At 33.4% G+C, this 22,251-nt stretch overlaps 1 protein-coding gene across 2 annotated transcripts; it reads right to left on the minus strand.

The window, feature by feature from the left end:
• Positions 1-256: 256 nt before the first annotated feature.
• Positions 257-22,208, minus strand: LOC113378466 (GPI ethanolamine phosphate transferase 1-like). Of its 2 annotated transcripts, XM_026618997.1 has the most exons (13): positions 21,933-22,208; positions 21,262-21,717; positions 21,052-21,182; positions 20,679-20,893; positions 20,366-20,593; positions 2,431-2,665; positions 2,072-2,244; positions 1,733-1,920; positions 1,477-1,664; positions 1,072-1,262; positions 913-993; positions 643-834; positions 257-482 (listed from the first exon to the last, which is right to left on the minus strand). In XM_026618997.1, exons 1-10 carry the CDS (start codon positions 22,151-22,153, stop codon positions 1,141-1,143), a joined length of 2,157 nt encoding a protein of 718 aa, XP_026474782.1. In that variant the 5' UTR covers positions 22,154-22,208; the 3' UTR covers positions 257-482; positions 643-834; positions 913-993; positions 1,072-1,140. The 2 variants fall into 2 exon arrangements, with proteins under 2 accessions (XP_026474782.1, XP_026474783.1); XM_026618998.1 differs by lacking the exon at positions 20,366-20,593.
• Positions 22,209-22,251: the final 43 nt, after the last annotated feature.

The raw sequence follows: 22,251 nt of genomic DNA on the forward strand, positions 1-22,251 counted from the left end.
TTCCTTGCGCTAGCTACTGATGTAAGACCATATTTATATCCACTGATGATGACATAAAATACTATGTCAAAACGTTTGGAAAAATTAAAGATTAACTTCTAAATCTTTGCCTTTTATTTGATGTATGCCCTTGAAGAACTTACTCATATATATATATATATATATATATATATATATATATAAGTTAATTTAAATATATGAGAAAAGGTGCATCAGGCTTTTTTTATTTAATAGTGTTTTCCAAATTCAAGGCTCTTTTTAATATAAATGTCCTTACTTGAAAATAATTTAATACTGGTAAGGCATTTTGCAATGCCAAATATTAGTAGTAAAACCAACACTATTGTTTGCATTATAACATAATGAGATATGGAAGTTCCTATATCAAGCCATGATCCTTCATTTTGCACCAAAAAGAGAAAGTGAAATCCCATGATATTGCTGAAAATTAACACTCCAAGAAATAACTTTTTGGCAGTAACCTGAAAATTATAAAAGATTATTATTTATTATATCAAAATACTTATTAAAATGTTAAAGTTTTATTTATAGGCTAATGTTGCAAATTTTGGAATTAAAAAAATTATCAAAAAATGCAAAAAAAAGTTATATAATCTTATCTGGAGCTTGATCATTTATTACCTTTTTTATAACATTAGTTGCATGCCAGTAACAGGTAATCATAAGAAAAGGAATTAGGGTCTTCAAGATAATTAAACCTCCCATTAAAAATGGCGAAAATGTAGCAACAAAACAGCGTACCCAACTTGGATCAAAAGAACTTAGAGAAGCTACATTTCCAGTTCCAAAGAAACACACAATTATATAAAATAACTATTTCATTCAATTAAAGAAAGTACTGGAAACATGATAGATTATTTAAAAAATGAATAATAAAAACAGCAAGGATACAAATAAGTAGCATCTACGGAAATCATCATTATTTATGTTTGCATTGGACAGGGCAACATCATCAAATCTCATCTTGTCAACCTGTCAACATAAACATTAGGGCAGTTTTAACAGTAAACAATTTCATATTATCTTTCGATATAAATAAAATAAAATTACATTTGCAGACGGTTTTGATATAAAACATTCCAACTTCAACCAAGCCTCGAGATGTGAAAATAATGTCAACTAAAATATTGGTTCATGACCGACTGACAGAAGTATGAATGGCACAGCAAGACCTCTTCCAATGTGTTTTAATCTCAATGTTATTTGTAATGATGCGACAAGAATAAATAATGGAGAAACCACTGAAAAAAGATGGTAAACATTAAACAATAAACAGTAAAGAAGTAATGTAAAGAATAATCCTTTACTTATGAGGTCAAAATATGCACAAAAATCCTTATTTCTTAGAAATGCATTTTTATCATAAACCTCATATTACATATAAAATCTTTTGAAGTGCTATAATAAATAGTTACAATTTTATTAGATTAAATAAATAAAGAATTAATTTTATACCTAATAAAATCCATGACACTATCATATTTTTCAAAGGCAAGCCCAATCTCTCTTTAAAATTATTTCTTGTTGAAACTACTACCAACATTGACATTAACAAAAATAATATTTGAATCATTGATGTTATATCCAATGATCTTTTAAATTGGAGTATAGATAAGATAATCCATAGCAAACCACCTAAAAATCTTTTCAAACAATTAAATTAAAAAACATTATATTAATTATTCTTGCTAAATTTATATTTATCACTTACATTAATGAAGTATTGCTGCCATCATCACCTTTTTCAATGGGCATTGCAGGAAAAATTGCTAGCATTAAAGAACTCAATATCCAATGAAATTTAACCAATTTATCAGATTGGTTAAGATTCATAAACCCCCACAAACAAAGAAAAACTATGCAAATACTTAATAAATATCTGTAGAAAAATGATAACACCTAGTGAGAGGAAAAAGCAGTTTAATATTTACCTAAAATTACCTAAGTTCAAAATATTCTTATGAAGAATATCTTATGAAAGTTTCATAATCTTTCCAAATATTTCAAGTTGTATGTAATAATTTAAATATGCTAATGTTAATAATGTTACCATAATTTCAGTTCCAATAATATATGCAGCAGAAACGCCAATAGCCTTGAGAACAAAAAAAACATTTTTGGATTTCATGTCACACGAAATAGGCCTGAGTTTTCGACATACTGCCCACCATAACATAAATGGATGACCACAATATATATACATAATAGCAGGAAGAGACTGTTCTACAATTCAAATATAAATAAATTAACAATATTAAAATAATCATTAAAACAGATCTATAGTCACAATAAGTGTATTGTTAATACTCCAAAGTGAGTATGTTCCTGATATGCAACATTTACATATTCTTGTATAACATGAATTTTATATTGATGCAGTAAATATTCAATTATAAAATAAAATCTTACTGAAAATAATAAACATAACAGTTATGATAGCACATCCATAACCAATGTCAAATATTCCATAGTACGGATGAAATGATTTTCTTCTTTCATTAGTAGAGAATATATTGATAAGCAGTAATATAATCCAACTTATAAAACTCAATGATATACACGAGAGTAAAAGAACTTGGTAATATGTGTGATAATATTCTAGCCCCACAGTGCTTTTTACCATAAGTATTTTACTTATTTTAATCTAAAATTCGAATAATTTAAATTTAGTATTTTTTCATAATATATACAAAAATGATTTTATATAAAGCTTATATATATATATATATTTAATTTGAGTTAAAAAGTCGGGCGTAACATCAATAAAAATAGATTTATTGATGTTACGCCCGACTTTTTAACTCAAATAAAACACATATATCAACATCAAATTCAAAACTATTCAAATATATATACATATATATATATATATATATATATATATATATATATATATATATGAGTGAGTTCTTGAGGGCGATACATCAAACAAAGAAAAGGCAAAGATTTAAAAAATAATCTTTAATTCCAAACGTTTCGACATTCAATTTAATGTCATCATCAGTGGATCTAAAAACAGTATGAAAATTAGTATATCTAGGTAATTATAATATATGTGGATTGGTATAGTAACTATAAAATAAGAGAAAAATTAACAAACAGCAACACTTAACAACAAACAAAATATAAAAGATAGGAAAGGTAATAGAGACTAGAATTAAATAAATAATTAAAAAAGAAAAAGAATATAGGCAAAAATATATAAGTACACTCATATAAACCTACACATATACATATACAAATACAAAAATATATACCTATATATGTACACATATACATGTACGACTATACATATATAAATATACGCATATACATATATGCAACGTGCATGCATATTCACAACGACGTACATGTCCATGTATGACACATACCTATCTATGTAACTATAGCTATACACGTATACATATATATATATACGCATAAACATGTACATATACATATATACATATATATATATATATATATATATATATATATATATATACATATATGTATATATACACATACACACACAATTCATACATATATACGTACATATGTACATAAATGCTCACATATATATACATATACATACATACATATATACACATATACAAATACATGTATACACATATACATATGTACATACATACAAACATACATGTAAATAAATAATATACATATATATACATAAATACATACAAATACGTATATATATATATATATATATATATATATATATATTATATATAAACATACATATATGTAAACTCGTATATATGTAAAGCAAACAAAATATTTATGAAGATGGATAATACATATAAAATATAAGTGGACTTACATTACGTTGGTAGGTTATATCTAGAGAAGTGTACACAACACTAGAGATTGGCACTAACATTTATACAACTAACTTGTCAACACCATGCATTTTTTATAATTTTTTGTATGATGTAAACAGAAAAATGAAAGTTTTTTTTGAACATAAATGTAAGTAAAATCATGTAATTTCTGCCACGACTTCTGTACTTTGTGAGTACCGAGGCTTGTGTGAGCGAAACACGTGTTTTGAAAGATTTTTAAGGGTCATTCAAGGATTGTTATGAGTGGGTAGGTAGAAAAACGGTCGAAGTTGAAACTAGTAATGTTAGGCTAGGTTTGTATGGTTAGAATTAGTTTTGTTTAGTATTACTAGGTAGTTATACTAATAACTCAAATATCTAAAATAAAATTTTTTTAAGGGTTATTTAAAATTTGCTATGCATGGGTAGGTAAAGCTCGGGTTTCAAGGCCAAGGTTAAACTAGTAATGTTGGCAAGGTTTGTATGGTCAGAATTAGTTTTGTTCAGAGGAGATAAATTTGGAAACATTATTTAGTATTACTTGGTAGTTATCGCAGAGTAAGGAGGTATCAAATTTTTTGTTTACCGCGTGATCACATACTGATATGAAACAAGATTCTGCAAATCGTCTCTGAATAGTGTTCCGTTCATGGTAGAGAATACTGGCATTATAAAAGTTAAAGAAGTGTTTGAAATTTTTGATGTGTTCTGTTATCATAGTTTGGTTTTGGTTAGGGTTTTTCGAATTATTGTCGTGTTGTTTGAGTCTTTTTATTAAATTTTGTCCGTTTTCACTTATGTAAGTAGAAGGGCAATCATTGCAATTTATTTTGTAGACAATATTGAACGTACGTTCTATACTAGTGGGAGATTTCAGGTTTGTGTAGAGAGATTTAAGATTTAGATCTATGTTGCAAGTTAGTCTGATGTCTACCTTATGAAAAAGTTTTTTCCACACTGGAAAAAGTTCTTTTATGTAAGGTAAACAAACGTTGCCTGTGTAGTTATTGTCTTTAGATTTTTTTTCCGGGGATAAAGAAGAATGCATACTGTTGAGGATATGAGTTGTTAATTAAAGTCGTGCGGATGAGGGATAAGTTAGAGGGCCAAAATTGTTTGTCTGAGAGTAGGATGGCATGGTCGACTAAATTAATAATAGTGCCTATCTTCATGCTAGAAGGATGGTAATAATGATAATTTAAATACCTACCCGACCAAGTAGGTTTTTGGAACCAATTAGTGATAATTCGATTGTCTGTGGTTTTTATAATTTTTACGTCTAAAAAGCTGATAGAATTTTCTTGTTCTTTTTCAAACGTAAAGGAGAGATGCTCATTAAATGAGTTAAAACTATGAAGTAAGAGTTCGAAATTTTTAACAGGAACACAGGTAAGGATGTCATCAATGTATCTGTAATAAAAATGAAGGTCTAAATTGTAGGAATTAAAAACTTTCAACTCTAAGTGTTGTAAAGCAATTTCTGCGAGTGACGGGGATATAGGAGAACCCATAGGTGTGCCAAATATTTGAAGGTAAAAATGGTCGTTGAATTCGAAATAAGTATTCGAAACTATGAATTTTATGGACTCGAGAAACCAATGCAGTGATAACGTTGTATGACATGAGATTTCGTCCCATCTAGCAGTGATGGCATCTAAAATTAATTGTAGGGGGACGTTTGTGAATAGGGATACTACGTCAAGACTAACCAATAAGGAATTATCAGGAATAACGGAATCGCGGAGATTGTTGACAAGTTCAAAAGAGTTTTTTGTAAAGAAACGAGACTTGACTGTGACTGAAGAGAGTATGTTGCTTAGGTATTTGGAGAATTTTGAAAGAGGTGAGTTCAGGTCAGCCACGATAGGTCTGAGAGGAACGTTGTGTTTATGTATTTTAGGAAGTCCGTAGAGTTTGGGGTTGTAAGGGTGAAGGTTTTTAATTGTCAGTGAGATTTGTGGAGTAATTTGTTTGTTAGAGACTAAGTTGTTTACAAATTTATGAAAAGTACGGTTAATTCGGTCAGTGGGATCGGAGTTAATGGGAGAATATGTTTTTGTGTCTGAAATTAATTCGGAGACTTTTTCTAGGTACGTGGTTTTTTCCAAAATGACTGTGATGTTCCCCTTGTCGGCCCTCGTAATTAAAATGTTAGGGTTTTCTTTAATAAAAAGTTTGCAAGTTTTAACGAATGGATTCAAATTCAGAGAAGCTCTCCAGGATCTCGGTTTCAATGGGTTTCGGTAATTTTGGCCCTCTAACTTATCCCTCATCCGCACAACTTTAATTAACAACTCATATCCACCGCACCTCATTAACTCCGTCACCTCCAACAGACTTAAAACCCTCAACAGTATGCATTCTTCTTTATCCCCGGAAAAAAATTCTAAAGACAATAACTATACAGGCAACGTTTGTTTACCTTACATAAAAGAACTTTTTCCAGTGTGGAAAAAACTTTTTCATAAGGTAGACATCAGACTAACTTGCAACATAGATCTAAATCTTAAATCTCTCTACACAAACCTGAAATCTCCCACTAGTATAGAACGTACGTTCAATATTGTCTACAAAATAAATTGCAATGATTGCCCTTCTACTTACATAGGTGAAACCGGACAAAATTTAATAAAAAGACTCAAACAACACGACAATAATTCGAAAAACCCTAACCAAAACCAAACTTTGATAACAGAACACATCAAAAATTTCAAACACTTCTTTAACTTTTATAATGCCAGTATTCTCTACCATGAACGGAACACAATTCAGAGACGTTTTGCAGAATCTTGTTTCATATCAGTATGTGATCACGCGGTAAACGAAAGATTTGATACCTCCTTACTCTGCGATAACTACCAAGTAATACTAAATAATGTTTCCAAATTTATCTCCTATGAACAAAACTAATTCTGACCATACAAACCTTGCCAACATTACTAGTTTAACTTCGGCCTTGAAACCCGAGCTTTACCTACCCATGCATAGCAAATTTTAAATAACCCTTAAAAAATTTTTATTTTAGATATTTGAGTTATTAGTATAACTACCTAGTAATACTAAATAATGTTCCCAATTTTTTTCTCCTCTAAACAAAACTAATTCTAACCATACAAACCTAGCCTAACATTACTAGTTTCAACTTCGACCGTTTTTCTACCTACCCACTCATAACAATCCTTGAATGACCCTTAAAAATCTTTCAAAACACGTGTTTCGCTCACACAAGCCTCGGAACGCGCAAAGTACAGAAGTCGTGGCAGAAATTACATAATTCTACTTACATTTTTGTTTGGAATTGAAAAAAAAAAAAACAAGTGCATGTCAGATTGAATTTTACGGTTTATTAAAATTGCATGAAAATCTTACAAAAGAGTACAGATAATTAAATAATTGCTTACAATAAACCATACATAATCGAGACTCTAACGTGCGTTTGTGGAATCAAAAAAATGTCTTACATTTCAATCAAGATATAGAAGCGAATATGGAATCGGACAGTAAACCATCAGAAATCCCAAAACTACGAAAGACCGTTATTGGATCCAGCAAATACAGCAAGATACCTCGCGAAGAAGGTCGGACCAATATGTTTACATCGGAAAAGATCTCGCTGCGTTCAACTTCATCAGTTACTGACTCAAGACAGGAAGTAATATCATCTAGTAATAATGCATCTACAAGCCTCACTCAAGCACATTCTGATGTCAAGAAACCTCCTAATTCATGGCAAGTAGTCAATTTCGAAAAAAGAAAAACTTCATTTGAACCATTAGGAATAGATGTCAAAATTCAAAACAGATTTTCGGCCCTTTCAACAATAGACACAGCTATTGATGACAACTCAGTTAAACCGGCTCCAGTCAGTAAGCCCCCTCCAATATTTATTTACGGAGTTGACGATATTAATGATATGTCTAATCAATTAAATGAAATAATTCCGCACGATCAATATTTCCTGAGAAGTTTAGCTAACAATACATTTAAAATTCTATGTAATTCTGTCGACCATTTTCGAACTTTATCCAGACATCTAAAAGAAACTAATGCCGTATATCATACATATCAATTAAAAGAAGAGAAGGCTTATAGGGTTGTTCTTAGAAAAGTACACTTTTCAACAAGCACAGATGCAATTAAATTAGAACTATTAAAACAGGGTCATGTCGTACGTAATATCCTAAATATTAGACATAGAATAACAAAAGAACCTCTTAATATGTTTTTTGTTGATCTGGAACCAAATAGAAATAACAAAAATATTTATAACATTTATAAATTATTCAACTGCATAATACGCGTCGAACCTCCGAGAAAGTCTAATAACATTATACAATGCACTCGCTGTCAACTCTTTAATCACACCAAAAAATACTGCAATAGACCATTTGCTTGCCTAAAATGATAATCATAATACAAAAGCTTGTACCAAAGATCCGAATGCTCCGGCATGTTGTTATTTTTGCGACGGTGCTCATCCAGCTAACTATCGCGGTTGCTCATACTTCCAAAAAATTAAAGAACAAAGAAACAAAACTCCAGTAAATCCATCAGTCATAAGTCCAAATCCAAATAACCAAAATTTTAAAAATTCTAATAATTCTAATTCTAATAATAAAATAAACAACATTTCTCCGGCCTTAAATCCAACAATTCAAAATTCATTCTATGCAGACATTGCAAAAAACAATTACTCTGCTTCTAATCATTCATCTTCAAATCCCGATTCTGATTCTCTAGCAACACTTATTTTAGAATTTAAAAATGTCTTCAATCAGCTTTTGCAACAGAACACCATTATAATAAATATGTTATCCACGTTAGTCAACAACAAAAGCAATGGCAAAAATAATTAAAATTGCTGAATGGAATGCCAACGGTTTATTACCTCACAAAAATGAAGTAGAATGTTTTTTAAAATTAAACTTAATAGATATCTTATTAATCTCAGAATCACACTTCACTGAAAAAAACTATTTTAAAATTTATAACTACACTACTTATAATTCAAATCACCCAAGTGGCAGGGCTCGCGGCGGTTCGGCTATATTAATCAAAAATAATATAAAGCATTTTGTTCTACCAAATATTTGTGATGATTTTCTACAAGCAACTCAAATTTCTGTTGAAACAAATTTATATAATTTTTGTGTTTCTGCTGTTTATTACCACCAAGATTCAAAATTTCTTGTGCTCAGTTTTCTTCATTTTTCTCTCAATTAGGTAATAAATTTATCATTCGTGGTGACTTTAATTGTAAACATATTGCCTGGGGTTCTAGACTGACTACAGCCAAAGGAAAGATACTTCATGCAGCCATAGGGCAAAATAACCTCTCCTTTATTTCAACTTGCAGTCCAACTTATTGGCCTTCTGACCCTACTAAAGTTCCAGACCTTTTAGATTTTTTTATTGTGAAAGGTATTGATCTTTCAAATCTCAATATTGAATCTAGTTACGATCTCTCTTCAGATCATTCTCCAATACTTGTGACCTTCAGCACATTTCCTACTCCAGTTATCAACAATCATATTCTACACAACAATCTTTCTAACTGGATTCAATTCAAATCCATACTTGATACAAAAATATTTCCAAAATCTAGGCCTACAAGCGTTATTGATATAGAAAATAATATAGATTATTTTTCTGAGATTGTACGTGAAACAACCAAGCAGGTCACCCCGAACATTATTCCAAGAAATGATAATCTAATAATTCCGCAAGAGATTAAGAAGCTAATTGCACAGAAACGAAGAGCAAGACGTACCTGGCAACATTCTCATCTACCAACGGATAAGACATTGCTTAATCATCTCAATTACACGCTGAGGAAAAAAATGAAAGAATGGAAGAGTTGTACATTCAGGTCGTATATATTGCAGCTAAATAGGTACGATAATTCCATATGGAAACCAATCAGAAACAAAAGTAAACCCCTACAACAAAACCCTCCTCTGAAAATAACCAACCAAAACGGGTTCATTTGGGCAAAAAGCAACGAAGAAAAAGCGGAGGCATTTGCTGATCATCTAAGTAGCATTTTTAGCGCTCCAAATATTTCGCAGAATAATTTAATTAACAATTTCGTAAATCAACCCATACATTCTACACCGTCAGGACATTTTTCACCAAATGATGTCTTATGTGAAATAAAAAGGATAAAAATAGATCTTCGACGGGTATGGACAAAATTACTCCAAAGATGTTAAAAGAATTGCCTACAAAAGGTATTTTATATATAACAAATATTTTCAACGCCATACTTCAATACAATTATTGGCCCACAGCGTGGAAGACTGCAGAAATTATTATGATCGCTAAACCAAACAAAAACCATCACACTGCTAGTTCATACCGTCCTATCAGTCTTTTATCGATATTATCGAAAATTTTAGAGAGACTTTTGTTGCAGAGATTGTCAGAAGATCATCCGAATGTTGGATTCCTCACCATCAGTTTGGCTTCAGAAAAAATCACTCTACAATTCAACAATGCAACAGAACGGTGTCTCGTATTCTTGAAGCCATGAATAGGAAGGAACACAGCGTAGCCGTATTCTTAGATGTCAGCCAGGCTTTTGATAAGGTTTGGCACTCAGGACTCCTATACAAAATCAAATCAACTTTTCCAAACTACTTCAATATCTTAAGCTCATATTTGCTTAATAGAAAATTTAGAATCAAAATTAAAGATGTGACTTCGAGCATTAGAAATATAGAATGCGGGGTACCACAGGGCAGTGTGCTAAGCCCAGTACTTTATCTTCTTTTTAAAAACGATATGCCCACAGATGATCTTCTAACCATATGCACTTACGCCGATGACATAGCAATTATTTCATGCGATTCCGATATCAGAACAGCAACATGCCAGTTACAAAATTATTTATCTAGTCTCGAAAAATGGTTTTTAGAATGGAATATCAAAATCAATATCGAAAAATCTCAGCACATAATTGTTTCTCTAAAACATCACAACAGTCCACCTATCATCATGAACAATTCAATAATTCCACTATGCAATTCTGTCAAATATTTAGGCATGCACATTGATTCGAAATTGACATGGAGAACGCACATTGAATATAAAAAGAAACAAATCCAACTAAAAATAAAAGATTTTTACTGGCTTTTTGGGAGGAAATCTGAAATCTCTCTCGATAACAAGGTACTTCTGTACAAAACTATCATAGTGCCCATTTGGACTTATGGAATCGAACTAAGGGGTTGCTCTTGCAAATCTAACATAAACATCATTCAAAGGTGCCAGAACAAAATTCTGCGTATCCTTACTAATGCGCCTTGGTATATTTCGAACTTTTGCCTACATAAGGATTTGAAAATCTCAACAGTCAACTAAATGATCAAGATTAGAAGTTCATCTTCCAACAATAAATTAATCCAGCATACAAATCCTACTATTCAAGCGATTCACAGACCGTTAAGAAGATTGAGCAAGAAATGGCCTTCCGATCTACCAAACACCTAGCCCAATGTCTGCACGCGCCCTGACGTAGTACGCGGCATACATAATCACGTCATAGTTCATTTTTGTTATTATTTTTGTATTACTGTTTTTATTTTATTTTTATTTTAACTTTTTTCATTTTATATTCAATTTATTGCATTTTTTGTATTTTTTGTTGCTCATATCAATTTTGTAAATAAGACATTAAAGTCTTGATTAACAGAAATAAATTGTAACACAAAAAAAAAAAAAAAATTTGTTCAAATAAAACTATCATTTTTCTGTTTACATCATACAAAAAATTATAAAAAATGCATGGTGTTGACAAGTTAGTTGTATAAATGTTAGTGCCAATCTCTAGTGTTGTGTACACTTCTCTAGATATAACCTACCAACGTAATGTAAGTCCACTTATATTTTATATGTATTATCCATCTTCATAAATATTTTGTTTGCTTTACATATATATGAGTTTACATATATGTATGTTATATATATATATATATATATATATATATATATATATATACGTATTTGTATGTATAAGGTTGTCAAATATCTCCCTTCCGCCTTTTTGTATTATAAACCAAGAGCGGAAGGGAGATATTTGACAACCTAATATATATGTATATTATTTATTTACATGTATGTTTGTATGTATGTACATATGTATATGTGTATACATGTATTTGTATATGTGTATATATGTATGTATGTACGAGTATATGTATATATATGTGAGCATTTATGTACATATGTATATATGTATGTATTGTGTGTATATATATATATATATATATATATATGTATATGTATATGTATATATGTATATGTACATGTTTATGTGTATATGTATATGTATACGTGTATAGCTATAGTTACATAGATAGGTTTTTTTTTTTTTTTTTTTTTTATAGAGAAGGAAAAATCTTTCAAAGACACCGTGTGTTTAAAAGATGATGGACGGTAGTGTGGGATTTCCACCCACTAAAAAACCTCCTCTCCTCATTTCCCCGCATATGATCACGAGGAAGACTGGGTCGGAACCGCGTTAGCATTTCTTCAACCCAGTCCGTGTTGCGTCACGTGACGTTAGCTCCTAAGTTTATTGGTCCCTCTCGGCGATTTTTGCTGTCAAGAGGCGCCGTGCATAAGCTGCTACCTCGGCCCAGTTTTCCTTGCTTTGCAGCATAGTATTTACAATGTTCTGGGGATTAAGGGCCCTTCCCAGGGACAATTCGGTGTCAGCCCTGAAGTTCTTCCAGCGCGTGCACTTAAAAAAGGTGTGCTCAGCATCGTCGGCTTTTTCCGGACAGTATTTGCACGTCGGTGATGTGTGCAAACCGAACCTGAAGAGATATGCATTGAACGAGCCATGACCCGTCATCATCTGAGTTAGAAAGAAGTCTGTTTCGCCATGCTTCCTGTCGAGCCAGGCCTCGATATTAGGGATCAGGCGTGCTGTCCATCTACCACGATCAGACGCCTGCCACCTTACTTTCCATTCCTTCAGGGTGTTCTTTCTCACCATTGCCCTCGCTTCGCTGGCATTGAGGCCTCCTTTTTTGAGGTTATACAACCTGGCCCTTTCATTCGCCAAAAGGTCTATAGGCGGAGCTCCAGCTATAACAAGCACTGCGTCTTCGGAAACTGTGCGATAGGCACAAGCCACTCTAAGTGCTCCTCGCCGCTGCACTGCTGCCAGTTTCTTACGATACGTCTTCTGTTGTAATGTATGCGCCCAGATTTCCGCTCCGTAAAGCAGGACTGAGTGAACCACCTCCAGGAGAGCTCTTCTCTTTTTGGCACGTGGGCCGATAGTATTGGCCATGATTCTCGATAGACTAGACACAGTCTTGCTAGCCCTTGTACACGTGCGTTCCAAGTGTTCACGGAATGTCAGCTTTGCATCTAACTGAACGCCCAAATAGCGGACTGACTTTGTGACGTCAGTGTTAGCCCGTCGATAATTGTACTAAACGGTTCTGGGAACCATTTTTGGCGTGTTAGGACTACCATCTCCGTTTTCTCTTTGGCTAGCTTCAGATGGTGCTGGTCCAACCAGGCCGCGACGGCTTCGATGGTGAAATCGACCAGTACCTCGGCCTCTTCAACGCTGTCTGCCACAATAGTAGCTGCGACATCATCCGCAAACCCTGTGAGATGCACCTGCGGGGGTAAGGGAATTTCGAACAGCTCGTCATAGTCAGCGTTCCACAGATCAGGTCCCATAACCGAACCCTGTGGTGCACCAGCTGTTATCTTGCGGCTCACTGTTCCCTCAGTGGTTTCAACGATGAGTACTCGATCGTCCAGGTAGCTGTCCACCATTGTCAAGATGTCATCTTTCACCCGGAATCTCTTCTCCAGCGCCTCCAGTATATCCTTCCACGATGCGCTGTTGAAAGCATTCTTCACGTCCAACGTGAGAAGTATACAAACTTTCCTAGACTTTAGGCTGCCAGCCCACGACTTTGTTGCGGTTTCTACAACTTCTTTGATTGCATCGATGGTTGATCGCCCTTTCCGGAAGCCGTACTGGCTTGAGGAGAAACCTCCGGAGGATTCAACATCTTTTCGAAGTCTGGCTTTGATAAGTTTTTCAAGCAGCTTCCCAGTTATATCCAGCATACACAGTGGTCTGTATGATGAAGCTGTTATCGGAGGTCCCTTTCCTTTGTCGAGAAGGACGAGTCTTTGTCGTTTCCAGACAGAAGGGAACGTTCCGGTCACAAGGCATGCATTGTAAACATTCAACAGGATGTTAGGAAATTCCTGTGTAATGAGCTTAATCACTTGTGTTGGAATACCGTCAGGGCCGGGTGCTTTCCCTAGTTTCAGGGTTTTTGCTGCGGTTTGCAGTTCCGAAACAGTGAACTGCAACACATTGGTGGTGTTCTTGTAGCGACTCTTCTTCCGCGCTGGGTGGTTTGGGAAGAGCTCAGTAACAATCTGGTTCATCATAGCCGGGCTTTTTGGCGGCTCTGGTAAGGTTCTACCCAATCCTTTTGCGACTATATGGTAGGCTTTGCCCCAGACATCGTTATTGAGGTCGTTGCAAATTTCTGCCCACAGCTTGCCTTTACTGGACTTGATGGCTCTATTGAGCTCCTTCTTGGCCGCCTTGTACTCATTGGAGTAGTAGGTCTGAGCTGGGGAGTGCTTAGCAGCTCTTGTTGCTCGTCGTCGGAGTTGGTGACATTTTTTCCTCAGCTCTGCGATTTCGCATGTCCACCAATATGCTGGCCGGCGCAAGTCCTGTGTTTTACGACGTGGCATAGAAGCATTGCATGCTGCAGTTATAATCTTCATCGTTTTTGTTACAATGTTTTCCGTCTCGCTGCTGTTAGTTGGGAACGGATGTGATTCGAGTGTCACCCACCCCCGCGTGAGGGATTCTCGTAGAGCATCAATGTCCAACTTCCTGGTATTCCAGCTGCATCTTTCGTAATCTCGGTGTACGTGGTGGGTAGTCTCTTCTATCCAGTAGATGATGGATTGATGATCACTTCCAGTGTATTCCTCGGAGACCTTCCAGTCCTGGATTCTACTGGCAGTTTTTGGAGTCGCCAGAGTAATATCGAGAATTGACTCTCGATAACCAGGTCTTCTAAATGTCGACATCACTCCAGTATTTAGGACTGTAAGATCGAGCCTCGCTGCCATGTCCGCAACTTCGTTTCCCCTGGTGTCTGAGAAATCTGCGCCCCATTCCACATACTTAGCATTGAAGTCTCCAGCTATTAAGACTTCGCCATTAAATCCACAGATGGTGTTCTCGATGCTGGTCAGCTTCTGGCGGAACACGCTGACTCCTTCGTTGGGAGATAAATATACGCTCATGATATACATTTCAGGGGTTTTTATCCAGACATAACCATCCCCAGATCCGGTATCTACGGGAGTAATCTTCCGAGTCACTAACCAGATAGCTGCTGTACTCGTCTTATCTACGTACCATGATTTAACAAGGGCGCTCTGGTATTGTTCGCTGATTATGCAGACGTCAATTTTGTCCTCAGCTACGCGCTGGTAAAGTAGGTTTTGCGCAAGCGAACATCTATTCAAGTTTCCTTGAAGTATTCGTGTCATTTCTGCGCTTTCGTCGCTTCCGCTAGGGCGGCTCTGTATACATTACATGCACCCGAACCGGAGATATGGCACACGCTATCTTTGTCTTTTCCATTTGAAGTGCACAGAAAGCATTTTGGTTGTTCCGTGCAGTCTGCTGATTTGTGGTTCTCGCCACCGCACTTATAGCAGCATTTGCTCCGATCCGGTCCTTTACAGTAGCGAGACTGGTGTCCAAATCCGAGACATTTGAAGCACCGAGGTACTCTTGCCACTAATCGAATGCGACAATTCACCCATCCGATCTTGATGCGGGCCTTTTCGAGGGCCTTCATAGCACTAGCCTCATCGATCTCGCAGAAGGCTGCCCGTTGACCTCTAGGGGTAACCTTAGTTAGGTTCACGCGCCTTATCTCAAGGTTTTCTTTGTAATTTCTCGTTAATGCTTCCCGGATTTCGGCTTCGGTAGACACTCCGTCCAGATCAAGTATTTCGATGGTGGTCATCGGCGTCAATCGCTTGACCGTTCCACAGCCGCCTACCGCCGTTTTAATTGCTTCCGTGAAAGCTGTGTCATCATTGGTCTTTTTGCTAATCTCTAGCAATACTCCGCCCTCCTTTGTTTGGCGTATGGACTTAATGTTTGCTCCGCTTTCTTCGGGGTTTACCTTGCCTTTTATGTTCTTTAGCACGTCAGCGTAGGTTTGTCCAGCCGAAGGCTTTATGAGGATTGCCTTGGTCCGAGCTTTTTTACGCCTTGTTTTCTGAAGCACTTTCACGGGGCCATCCTTACGCCCGTTGCCTTCTTGACTCGTTTTAGCCGTACCGTTCTCGCGCGGTTCTGGAGCCTTCTTCTTTTTCCGGTCAACTAATTTCCAATCGCCCTCTTGCGTGGGCTTTTTGGTTTGACGTTCAGTGGATAAGATCGGGCTTGGCGAAGATAATTGCCTTTTTTTGGGATCTTTTACCACTTTGCTTGGTATGGGTGTGCACGGCGGCGCAGTTGTCGCCATCCCTGGTGATGTTTGAGTCGTCGTCGCAACTTGTTCCATTGGTTTTTCGAGCGTGGTAGAGAGATCTCTCAGTGCCAGGTTGTACGCCGTACTGATTGAACCTGCTAGACGTCTTATGTCACCGTGGACATTTGTTTTCTTTTGGATGAAAACCAGCAGTTCATGAATCTTTTCACCCAAGCGTTCAACGTGAGATGGGCGACCGCTACCAATCGGAGCTGAATGAAGTCTATCTCGGTTTGTGCGCACTGGCAGACCCTCGTCAGTTTCGTGTGTATCCACTTCCATAGTGGCAGTTTTGGTGAATTTTTCCTTATTTAATTCCATGCTATTAAAAGTACCAACGCATCGTACGCAGAGGGGCGGGTTGTTTTAACTGGGAGCGGGTGTACCCTCGAAGATGATACTTCTACCCCAGTTCCCTGAGGCCCAGTCAACACTTAGCCATGTCCCGGAAAACACGGACGGACCAGACTCGCCCGGGGCGGTGCAGATTCCGACCTCTGCACTCACTGCGTACTTCCTGATCAAGGCCCGAAGTGGCTGGCTCCTGATTCACTGCTGCTACTTACACCTCGGCAGAGCAAGCTCACATCAGCCGTAACCCAGGTTATATATATATATATATGTATATGTATATATGTATATGTACATGTTTATGTGTATATGTATATGTATACGTGTATAGCTATAGTTACATAGATAGGTATGAGTATATGTATGTGTCATACATGGACATGTACGTCTTTGTGAATATGCATGCACGTTGCATATATGTATATGCGTATATTTATATATGTATATGCGTATATTTATATATGTATAGTACATGTATATGTGTACATATATAGGTATATATTTTTGTATTTGTATATGTATATGTGTATATATATGTTTGCATGTGTGTGTGTATGTATATATATATTGAATGGTAGAATCTTGGATTTGTGTATATTTTGTAGAGTTTCGAACAAGAATCCAAAAATAATAAAAAATGAAAAAACAAGAAAAGTTTTTAATAAACAATTTCTTTATTTAATTATTTGTTTACTGTCGACGTTTCGGAACTAGGTACGTTCCATCTTCAGGACATCTGTCAAGAAACATGATCTTGATGAGATTTTAGCAAACAATATGTTTAGGAAAAGAAAATAGATTTTTCTTAAATAATAAATTAATTGCAAAAAAAATATAATAATGTACAGAAATATGATAATATGATCAAAATGAAAATGATAAAAATGATAAAAATAAATGAGTGGATTATCAGAACAGGATATTAAACATAATAGAAAATTTTTTGAAAGTTATGGAAATTTTTTTAAGAAAAGGTTAATGACAAAGTTGAATTAATTACCTGTATGTTTGAATAAGTTTGTCTTTTTTGAATAACTGAAAGAATAAGATTTTTTGGGTAACCATTTTCATTTCAAAAAAAAAAAAAAAAAAAACTAATTGAAAATGGTTACCCAAAAAATCTTATTCTTTCAGTTATTCAAAAAAGACAAACTTTTTTAAAAACACAAATTAATTCTCCCAATACCACTACCAACATCAAAAACGCCAATTTTATTTACTGCAGCATTCCTTACGTTGAAGATTTATATTATTATTTTGCCAAAATCCTGTTAGAAGAAAACATTTTAGTATCAGGCTCATCCTTACACTCCTTCAACCAATTCTTTACGAACATTAAATCCCCTACCCCATCCAATTTCAATACTAATGTAGTATATTCTGTTTCTTGTAATGACTGTGCTTTTCAATATATTGGACAAACCTCGCAATATGTACACAAAAGAATGAGACAACATGAACTAAGTGTGGTCCACCACAAACAAAAACATTTCAAAAGTACCCTAGTACAACACTCTATTGAAAACGCCCATTCATTTAATTTCACTCCAAAGATTTTATATCATGAAAGTTGCATCTTTAGGAGATTATTCGCGGAGAGTTGTCTTATTCTTATGAATGTTTCTAACAGTGTCAACATTAGATCAGATCACAACCTATTACATGATTCATATTTAAATTTTTTACACTTTTTGACAAACAATTAATATCGACTTCCTTTTAAGATCAACAATTTAAGTATTCACACCCTAACATATAGAAACACACACATACAATCTCACAGCTCTTGTTCAAGTGCTTACACGTGTTACAAATTACACACCAGATTCAATTTAGTTAATTTTCAAAAGCCAATCGCACAACATCGAGGTAACAATATTATTTGTGTTTTCAAATAATAATTTTTTAAAAAAGACAAATCTTTTAGTAATTTTGATTTACAAAATCTAATTATTCGGCGGAAAATTAACTCACAAATTCATTTTTTGTTAAAAAGCTTGTTTAGTGAAAAAGTGCTAACATATATTCAAGCATACAGGTAATTAATTCAACTTTGTCATTAACCTTTTCTTAAAAAAATTTCCATAACTTTCAAAAAATTTTCTATTATGTTTAATATCCTGTTCTGATAATCCACTCATTTATTTTTATCATTTTCATTTTGATCATATTATCATATTTCTGTACATTATTATATTTTTTTGCAATTAATTTATTATTTAAGAAAAATCTATTTTCTTTTCCTAAACATATTGTTTGCTAAAATCTCATCAAGATCATGTTTCTTGACAGATGTCCTGAAGATGGAACGTACCTAGTTCCGAAACGTCGACAGTAAACAAATAATTAAATAAAGAAATTGTTTATTAAAAACTTTTCTTGTTTTTTTATTTTTTATTATTTTTGGATTCTTGTTCGAAACTCTACAAAGTATATATATATATATATATATATATATATATATATATGTATATATGTATATATGTATATGTGTATATATGTATATATGCGTAGGTTTATATGAGTGTACTTATATATTTTTGCCTATATTCTTTTTTAATTCTAGTCTCTATTACCTTTCCTATCTTTTATATTTTGTTTGTTGTTAAGTGTTGCTGTTTGTTAATTTTTCTTTTATTTTATAGTTACTATACCAATCCACGTATATTATAATTACCTAGATATACTAATTTTCATACTGTTTTTAGATCCACTGATGATGACATTAAATTGAATGTCGAAACGTTTGGAATTAAAGATTATTTTATAAATCTTCGCCTTTTCTTTGTTTGATGTATTGCCCTCAAGAACTCACTCATATTTCAACATCAAAATTAACTACTAAATCATATATATATATATATATATATATATATATATATATATATATATATATATATATATATATATATATCTTGATAGTTTTTTCGACGTTGAAACATATTTCAAAGTAAACGTTTTACTTTGAAATATATATATATATATATATATATTAGGGTGGTCATTAAAATGGTCATTTTCGAATTTCCTTGCTCCCAGGGGCTCAAATTGTTCCAAATAGATAAAAAACAATTCTCTGAAAGTTTTAGCTCTTAAGATCAACGTTTAGATAGAGCGCAATTCAATCAAACTTCGTATGGAAATAGCATGAAAAAAATTTTGAAAATTAAAAAAAAATGATTTAGGTATAATTTGGCAACAAATGAATTAGTTTTATTCATTCATTTGTTCGCTAAATTACATCTAAAAAAACATTTTTAAAATTTTTCCACGCTATTTTCATACAAAACTTTGATTGAATTGTGCTCTATCTAAACGTTAATATTAAGAGCTAAAACTTTCAGAGAATTGTTTTTTATCTATTTGGAACCATTTGAACCCCTGGGAGCAAGGAAATTTAAAAATGAACATTTTAAGGTCATTATACACTATAATAGTATTAAAGATTATGTTTATGATAAGCAATATGTGTATAAGCTAATGTAAAAATGGAACATAAAAATTTAACATTAGAACTATTGAGAAAATAAAATTAAAACAATTCATATTTCAAATTGGCAAGATAAACATATTGAACACTTTAATATTATTTTTGCATAATTTTTAACTCACAACATCATCATATTTCTTTAATTGCATTGAATGTTCAACATTTGCAATAATATTTTTCATACTATTATCATCCAGTTCATTAAATGGTCTCTTAAATATATTCCAAAGATTTGATTCCACTAAAGTCTTTTTATGTTTATATTGATCTCCCAATTGAAGTGCATTATGAAAATAAGCTTTGGCCAAGTACTCATGTGATGCATTCAAATAAGGTAATGGTAACATACCCTTAAAGTCAATTTCAAAGATATTATTGAAAAAAAAAAAAGTATCATTGTTAACTGATTCTTATACCTGACTGAAATGAACTTACTACAGAGTTAACCGATACAGCTGAGCCAATCAATGCAGAAATCAATGGTGATACATCTGCTTGCATAATGTCTTTCCTAAATTTATCGTTTACACCCCAATTTATTGGGCTTAATGTAGACTTCAAATTTATAGATTCCTTTGGAAAGTTAATGCCCGCACCCCAACTTACAATTGGCGTTTCTGTTTCATGTGTACTACCTGAACCATGGGATCCTTAAAAATTTTAAAACATATGTTATTCAATCATCAGTTTTCTTTCTTTCATCTATCAAAAATAAAAATATAATAATCTTATTTATTTTTATTCTCCTCATGCAAAAACTATGTTGTAAAATGTTTCAATCTAATCAAAATTTAAAGAATTGTTTTACCCCAATCAGTCATTCCATGATCTGATGTAAATATGAATGCTGTTTTGTTATCATAGTTATAAAATGTTTGTATGACCTTTTCAATCTGTTTAATGCCTGCATCAACAATGTTTAAGTTTTTTTCCAATTCTCTAAGATATAATTAGTTTATTATAGCATAATAAATTTATACTTCAATTAAACTAACTGATTATATAAAAAAGAACAAACCTTGAATAAGGCTTATATGTATGCCCGGCTGTATCCAATCCTAACAAATGAAGAAAAAAAATTATCTTTTTTTGATGCAGTCGAAGAAATAAATCTTTATCTTTTCTGGCATCATTAAAAAAATTTTCAACTTTTTTGAAAACCCATAGATCAAGTAAAAAGGTATCACTTTTTCCAGAAAAATCCTCCTCTTCTGAATTGTAATAATATGTATGAACTTTTCCAGATTTGGATCCTTTCGAAAACATCGGGAGAATATCAGGACTACCCCATGACCAAGTTTCTGTACTTCTATTAAATGCTGAATCAAAATGTACTGGATTCTCTTGCCAACCTCTTGCAACAGCTGAAGGATCTTCATAAAGCCCTGCAATTAAAGCCACATGACCAGGCCTTGATTCCGTAGGGACTCTGGTATGGGACACTCCCCATGTACCATATTTTTCTAAAATTGACCTAAAAATAGTATATTTAATATATTTGGATAATTTGTGCATGCAAAGTTTTAATTTTTTTATCTGCTATCAAAAGTAGATATAAGTCATAACATAATAGAAAAAACTAGATTTACAACATAAATAAAAAATACAGAAAATTAATATTCAAGTCATACAAATAAGACATAGACAAAAATATTTGATAGAATATTAGCACAAAGTAAGTAATAATACCTGAGGTAAGGTGTTTCACTACTTTTGTTATGATTTAGCCTAAAAAAAGAATCAGCTCTCAATCCATCAGCTACAAATAATACTAAACGATTTGCTGGAGCATCAGTTAGTTCTGGTCTAGGTGGAATTCCGGTAATCACGGGAGATTTAAAATAAATATCAAAAATTGAAAATAAGAAAATTATATGTACAAAAAATCCAATTGTTATGATAACTTTCATATTAAATGTTATAAATTAGAAATACCGCCACAAAAACATTGAAATATTTATCATTTTTAACCAATTTAACAAAGGATTATAATAATTAATATAGTCTA

The sequence above is a fragment of the Ctenocephalides felis genome, unplaced genomic scaffold (assembly GCF_003426905.1).
Source record: "Ctenocephalides felis isolate EL2017-DRISC unplaced genomic scaffold, ASM342690v1 CF-g0.4_SCAFFOLD_01886, whole genome shotgun sequence".
Classification (NCBI taxonomy): domain Eukaryota; kingdom Metazoa; phylum Arthropoda; class Insecta; order Siphonaptera; family Pulicidae; genus Ctenocephalides; species Ctenocephalides felis.